The sequence below is a fragment of the Primulina eburnea genome, chromosome 9, assembly GCF_022965805.1.
Source record: "Primulina eburnea isolate SZY01 chromosome 9, ASM2296580v1, whole genome shotgun sequence".
NCBI classification, from domain to species: Eukaryota; Viridiplantae; Streptophyta; class Magnoliopsida; order Lamiales; family Gesneriaceae; genus Primulina; species Primulina eburnea.
The window spans coordinates 2,383,612-2,391,435 of NC_133109.1; the positions used below are offsets into that span (position 1 = coordinate 2,383,612).

The 7,824-nt window shown below is 36.5% G+C and overlaps 1 protein-coding gene across 2 annotated transcripts; it reads left to right on the forward strand.

The window, feature by feature from the left end:
• On the forward strand, window positions 1-4,840 carry LOC140841095 (cell number regulator 6-like). 2 transcript variants are annotated; one of them, XM_073208291.1, is made up of 5 exons: window positions 1-213; window positions 348-473; window positions 1,353-1,467; window positions 3,342-3,613; window positions 4,441-4,840. In XM_073208291.1, exons 2-5 carry the CDS (start codon window positions 363-365, stop codon window positions 4,660-4,662), a joined length of 720 nt encoding a protein of 239 aa, XP_073064392.1. In that variant the 5' UTR covers window positions 1-213; window positions 348-362; the 3' UTR covers window positions 4,663-4,840. The 2 variants fall into 2 exon arrangements, with proteins under 2 accessions (XP_073064392.1, XP_073064393.1); XM_073208292.1 differs by having other exon boundaries at window positions 23-224.
• Window positions 4,841-7,824: the final 2,984 nt, after the last annotated feature.

Here is a 7,824-nt window from a genome sequence, read left to right on the forward strand (position 1 = left end):
AACGAAACCCTCCTTGGAACCTACCTGCAAGTTTTCCGTGTCGAAGTAAAAGCTTTAATACCCGAAAAAGAAGGAATTTTCGCAGCAAAATCCACAGAAGTCGTCGCAAATCTTCAGTTTTAATTCAATGGGAATCGCGTTACTCATCAGAAAATAATTGCACATTGATTGTATATGCACGTTCCTTCCCTTCGACTACGAAGCAAAACTATTGTAAGTACTCTGTACACATCGTTTGTTTCTTTTGGGTTGATTTCTCTTGAATTTGAGTTGAAGGTAATAGAGAACGAATTGTTCACTGTTAAATTGATTTGGGCTTTTGGGGGCTCTCTATTTTTTTTCCTCAGATCTTGAAGAGGTAAATGGAGGAGGAACTGAAGCATGCGTCTGCGTATGTGAAGTTGAAGAGGGATCAGGTGCCGCTTGAAGACATTACTCCCGGAGAGCTAAATCAGCCCGTTGATGTTCCTCAGGCATGTGTTTAGATTTGTGCATAGTGTTTTTGTATTGATGATGTGTTTTTGTGGTGTGGACTCTTCTTGAAAAAGTTGGACTTGAATGGATCTGTGTAGCTCGTTTGTGTTCGGGGGAGATGGGTCGCTGTAATGACTTTTCCTGATTTAGATTATGAGTTCTTGTCTTGATGCTTTAATGTCTCAAAGATATTGGGATTTTCATGTGTATTGATCCATTTGATTCAGGTTTCTCTATTATGTATGAAGTTTAATTTTATAAGAATTGGAATTCATTAATAAAAATTTAGAATTGGACATTTGGGTTTGCATAGTATTATTACCTATATGGTTGATCAGTATCTAAGTCCTGATTTTTTTCACTTGTGCGTGATTGGTCTTGATGCCATCAAAAGCAATCTCATTGACATCTTTTCGAGATGAAGTGACAAGTAGAGAACATAATTCTGTGTAATTCTTTTCTTCGAGCAACCATTACTATGATCTTGGGTGTAAGGATGGAGTTTTTTTTGGCAATTATGATTACCATCACTTTATCAATCGCGGTTAAGTTTATACCTGTGGGGACGGTAAATTAATAGACGAGGAGAAAACATATTCATTGATTTTAATTCCACTATATAGCGGATCATTTATATTTGAACTGATTCAAGGATATCCCGCATATAAGCTCTTAGGATATATCATGGATAGCTAGTTCTCTATGAAAGATTTAACATGCCAGTATTTTGTCTATGATCCTTTTAAATATCACTTTATATTTTTTATTTAGTTTAGTTGAAATTTATTTTGTGCTTTTGTGGTTTCAACAATCTTGCTTATTTTTCAAAACATGTTTAAGCTAGGATTTAGATTCTATTTGTGTGTTTCAATCTGCAGTTGCACGTCCACAAGTGCAATGAATGTGGACAGCCTTTACCAGAAAGCTATCGGGCCCCTGCAGATGAACCTTGGAGTACTGGGATTTTTGCATGTACTCAAGATACAGAAAGTTGTAAGTTGAATTCTTATCACCTATAGCGAAGTAGATCGTCAGCTATTGGCTATTGCCAAATGTTCAGTCACACTCTTAATAATTGGATTTATCTTAGAACTCAATTTCCAAGTAAAAAAGTATCGTGCAAGTAAATGAATTAAAAATTCATGTCTAAGAACCTGCCAAATCAAGTATATGGAGCATGCCGTGAGCTACAAATTTGCCAACACAAAGTACATCTTGATTCCAAACAATCAAGAAACAGTAATCAACTTGCAATTAAAATACACATGCAACTGTTTGCCATGTAATTTCACGATAATTAAAGCAAAGGACTTTGCTTAATGCATGGCAAGAAATTCCTTGATTAAGTGTGGCCTCTTTTTATGTAATAATTTGAATTAATAGTTATCTATTATATAAGAATCTATGATATTTCTGTTAGGAATGTCTGATATTTGATATCATTTCACCCAAAGCCGTAGAGAAAAATCAAATTCTAGTTTTGATCGATTGTTTGCCAATAATTATTTGATATTTTAAATAATCTTAAGCTTTTTCCTCTCTCTCTCAATAAGAACCAACAATCATGCAAATAATTGTCTAGATTATGATCAAATATAAAATATTATGTTAAAGTAGCAAAATAATTTGTATAAGATAAACTAAATCTTGGCTCTAAATATGATCTTAAGCTATTGAAAATTACTTAATGAACGCCAGATACCACTCTAAATTAGTATCTGAAAATACAAGAGTAATTCAGAAAAGAAGATAAAGAAATGATCTGTGTTGGGGCATCAAATATTAAAAATTCCTGCCTGTAAATTCCATCTTAAATGCCTTTATAAACTTGAAAAACTTTAGCCTCTAAAATCCTCAGAATGAATACAATTTTCCTTAAATATACTAATGGGAAAAGAGTGGATTCTGGGCCCAAATATCAAGGAATGAGAAAATAAATAGAGTAGGACCCTCCACTATAAAAATCTGAATTTTTTTTGAATACTTCCATATTGATGAACCACGGATCCGAGGGTTGGTCCAAGATCTCTCTATGGCAGATGAAAAATGTGCATTCTCGTGTCCATGAGCTTCATTTCTTCGATTAAGACACTAGATCATGATTTCTACCATGGAATGTTGAACAGGTCTCTTGTCTTGTTCTTTTCTTTGACCTTCATGTGGATCATGGTGACGTGGTTGATCTCCATGCTTGTTCACAGAATCTGGGATAGAGTTGATTCTTCATTATTAAGCATGGTTTTGAGCACATACCTGTTCCACTCTACATGGGTACCATCTCTGTTTAGGTTCACCTTCTGTAGTGTCATACAGAGATTAGATCTGCAGAGCCTGTGGATGGAACCAATCATATCACAGGCATGGAACCATGGTTGATTCCTTGCAAAATGGCCTAGCACGGTTGTTACTATGGAGCAGGGCAAGATCCGTGGTTTCACTGGTCAAGTTTTTCAACACTGTCTTCTCTCCATCTCTTTGGGCATGCGACATGTCATTTGGCTTGTTGAGTCTACGTGGCATGAATTTTGTTGAATTTCGTTCATATTTTTCCCATTTTGAGTTCTCAGTCAACCTACACCTTGAACAAAAATATGATCATAACCTGCAATATTAGGAATGAAACATGTCAAGATGCATGGAAACGACAGTAAAATATATGCGAAACAAAGTCATATAATTCACACATCATATATTATATATATTATAAATTGTTGGGGAAAGCTTTCATGGTTATATGAGCACACTAACTTTCAAACTATTAATGGTTTTCTTTGATTTCTTCTAAATACCATCTAATCTATTTATCGTGACTTAATGCCACAAATTATAATAGTTTCTCTGAAGTTCCCTCCCTCCTCTTGCAATAGGCTGGACGGGACTATGCTGTCCCTGTGTTTTGTTTGGTCGTAACTTTGAACAAGTGAGAGACGACGCAACAACATGGACTGGGCCCTGCATTTGTCATGCCGTGTTTGTGGAGGGTGGCCTAGCACTTGCTGCAGCAACAGCAGCCCTACACGGTTTTATTGACCCGGGGACTACCTGCCTCATATGGGAGGGTTTGTTTTTCAGTTGGTGGATGTGTGGAATATATACCGGCCTTGTACGTCAGTCATTGCAGAAGAAATACCATCTCGAGGTGAGCTTGATTATTTTATTTATTTGGTTTTCACTTATTGTTGATTATTTTTTGCTTAAAGGCTATAAGTGGTTTCAGAAAGCTGTTGATTCATTGTGGCAATCCTTTTCATATAAATGCTTTGGCTGTGTCATTTACCAACTGTCTGGGCATTTGTTCCATAATCTCAGATCCCGTTTTTCATTACTATCCTTCTTTTCCCGTCAGATATTTTTCGAACACAATAATATTTGTGGGTGTGTTTGGATAGGTTTTGATAAGAGTTTTGTTTCAGTAAAAACAATACGATTTTGGAATCCCTAGTTTTCGAGACCGATTATATTGTTAAGAGAAACAACCACATAATAACTGCACTCGGTCTCTTGGCATGTTTTTTTTTATAAATTTTTTAAATACCTTCTCAATAGCTAACCAATTATTTTTGTTAAATGATGATAAATTCTAATATTGAATCAATATCATTAAATACTTTAAATTTATTTTTTACTAAAAATGAGACAATAATCACTAGACCATCATGCACACACAGTGCTTGATGCTTCAGTCGCTAATAGTTTCACTTCTCACGAATGAGTAGGTATTAGTTATGTTCCAAAAGTACTGTCCGGTGTTCATTCATGAGTGCCGCTCTTTGATTTTCTCACGCAGCTGATATTTCATGTCTTCCCTAAATGAAATATTACTAACATACTGTTAGTTAAGCGAGAAATTTTGAATGATTGATGACTTCATTGGGTTGGTGTTGGCTGTTGAGCTTTAGTCTAAAATAGGAAGATATGTTGTTTCATTGTTAACTCACCATATTGTATTTCCATGCTCCAATGTAGAACTCGCCTTGCGACCCTTGCATGGTGCATTGCTGTATGCATTGGTGTGCAATCTGCCAGGAGCACAGAGAAATGAAGGCTCGCCTAGAAGATGATGCTATAACCCCAATGACCATTGTGAATCCGCCTCCGGTTCAAGAAATGAATGCTTCTGGTGATAGTCAGGATTCGCCCTCTAGGAACAATACCGAGCGAGTTACTGTAGAGATGCAAGCTTTATAGAGGTCATTTGTATGAGAAGATGGTCCCAAAGTATCGTTTATGTTTTGAATGGTCCAAGAAAGTTGATATTTTTTTTAGGATAATATGAAACTAAACTTTGCAAGTTTAAGCCCCTTTCGATTGGAACAGTGAATATTTATCATTGATTACACTTGTCTAATAGGGAACAATTTGAGTTTCTGCTTTGCCTTGAATATATATTTTTGCTAGATAATATAGGAATATCGAATGCATTAACATTGGCATGGGTCAAATTATGGCTTGGGATCGTGAACTCGATTATTTTTACGTCATTTGAATCCAGATGACAAAATAATTTGGATTCGAATTTGATTCGAAATATCGAGCCTGTTCGAGTTTCATGCCTTTGAATATGATCAAATCATATTTGATGCTACCCAAAAAATTAGCGAGCGAGCGAGATGTATTTAGATCATTTAAGCATTTTAATGATAGGGTTTGAGAGTAAATTACATTTGAATATCTCTTCTGTGTTATCAGTAATTTTTACTGTATCTAGATTTATTCGACCCTTTGGTTGATCTAATGCTCCACGAATTGATTCAATGGTGGTACTGTTGGGTTTGGCCCAATATTTTCCTCCGGCCCATTACCATAGCCTTTTCCCTTCCTTCATATATGGGCTGTAGGGCTTAATAGCCTCTCTTCCTTTCCTTTTAATAGCAGCCGCCTAGCGTTTCTTTTTCTCTAACGAGAGTGAGCGTGAGTTTCAGAGAGGCAGCAGCTCTTCATTCTTCTTCGGCGTCCAGTGTTCTTTGCTTTGTGCATGAGAGCTCTTCTCTTCTTTCTTCCTCTCTATTTCTCAAGTGATATACCAGAGAGTGGTGAGATTGGAAACTGTCCTCGTTCTTTGTGCGAGACAGTGTCGTTCCTACTGTGTGTAGAGTGATCGGTGTTTTGATCGGGAAACCTTTGTGGTCTTCGCCTTGGTTCACTGTGTATTTGGAGAGGCCAAAATCAGTTCGTCTGAGCCTGGTTTTTATCCTAATACATTATTCTCTATTGTTTCTTGTTGTGGTTGAATTTGCAGGTTCGCCAGCGGGAAAACAGAAGATACGGCATCACCGGTGAGCACTCCTAACAGTGGTATCAAAGCCATTGGTTGCTGCCCGCTGCCCGCCGTGCGCCTTGCTGCCCGTCGCACCGTCGTCTTCGGTTCGTTGGAATTTGAAACTCTTACTTAGAGTTTCGCTCTGGTATATTGGCTGGAACCTCTTTTACTGCATTTAGTAGCGTAACCGCTTGCCGCGGATTTATGTGCTGGGATTTGCTGCTGGTAGAACTCTAGGTTTTATGTGCTTGTTGTGTTTCCATTTTCGTGGCGAAAAGTTGCTTCCGCTGTGTTCGCTTTGATCTTGGTGATTTAGATTTTCTCTGTGTGAAAATTTGTTGTTTTTTGATCAACTGTTGTGTTTTTTGAAAATGTCTATGACTGGATATCATCTCGAACCTTTTAACGGAAAAACGGATTTTTCAATATGACAGCAGAAAATGAAAGGTATTTTGGTACAACAAAGAGTTTTCAAAGCGATAGACTTGTCATATTCTGCTGCTGAAACTCCTGAAAAAATTGCTGAATGGATGAGTTTGCTTATTCGTCTATAATTTTGAACTTGTCTGACTCTGTGCTAAGAAAAGTTGGTAAACTGAAATCGGCTAAGGAACTCTGGGAAAAATTAGAAGAACTTTATGCTGAAACTTCGTTGCCTAGTAAATTGTTTTTGCTTGAGAAATTTTTCCGGTTCAAACTTGATTTAAACAAGGACATCGATGAGAACCTTGACGTGTTTACCAAATTAGTGCAAGACATTAAGCAAACATGAGATAAGAATATTGATGATTACACCCCTATTGTTCTTTTAAATGTCATACCTGATTCTTACAGTGATGTTAAATCTGCTATTAAGTATGGTAGAGATCAGGCAAGTTTAGAGACTGTCGTGAACGGCCTGAAAAGCAAAGAGATAGATTTAAAAACAAATAAGGGTGGTAATAATTCTGGTGAGGTTATGTTTGTTCGAGGAAGATCTCAACATAGATTTCAAAATCAAAAACTTTCAAACAACCATAACCAAGCGTTCGTTAAAAATAGAGGTAAGAGTAAGGCGAGATCCAAGTCAAGACCCAAGAATAGAAAATGCTATAATTGTGGTGAAACTGGTCATTACATTAAAGAGTGTTCTAGGCCTAAGCAAAACCAAAATCAAAACCAAAACTTTAAAAATCAGCATGATGACCATGCAAATATGGCTTCTGGTAGTGAAAACATGGGTGATATTTTTATGGTGACTGAGGTATGTGATGTGTCTATGGTGAATTCTGTGCATTCAAGTTCTTTGTGTGAAAATGAATGGCTAGTTGATTCTGCGTGCACTTTCCACATGTCCCCATTTAAAAATCTGTTTTCTAGTTATAAAGAAGTGAATCATGGGTCTGTTTCTATGGCAAATGAAAAATTGTGTCAAGTTGCTGGTCTTGGTGATGTATCGCTGAAATTTGATTCTGGTTATGTGTTAACTTTGAAAAATGTGAGGCATGTTCCTGATTTATGTCATAATTTGATTTCTTGTGCTGCATTAGAAGATGATGATTTACAGGGTAGATGGGGAAACGGGGTTATGAAAATTATGAAAGGGTCTTTAGTAATTTTCAAAGCTGCCAAAAAGAGAAACTTGTATGTTTGTCAAGCTGAATCTGAACCTTGTGTGCAAAATTCTGTGAATGTTGTCTTAAGTGACAAAACTGATTTGTGGCACAAAAGATTAGGTCACATGAGTTCTAAAGGTCTTGAAATTTTGCACAAAGATGGTTATTTTGGTAGTGATAAATTGTCTTGTATGCCATTTTGTGATTCTTGTGTTCTTGGCAAACAATCCAGAGTTAAATTTCCAAATTCCCCTATCCCCAAACACTCTGTCACTTCTGAAATACTTGAGTATTTGCATGCTGATGTGTGGGGTCCTGCTAGTTTGCCAACGCATGGTGGAAATCAATATTTTCTATCTGTTACCGATGATTTTTCAAGAAAAGTTTGGGTGTTTTTAATGAAAAACAAATCTGATGTGTTTGAGAAGTTTAAAAACTGGAAAAACTTGATTGAAAATCAAACAGGTAAGAAAATTAAAATTCTTAGAACTGATA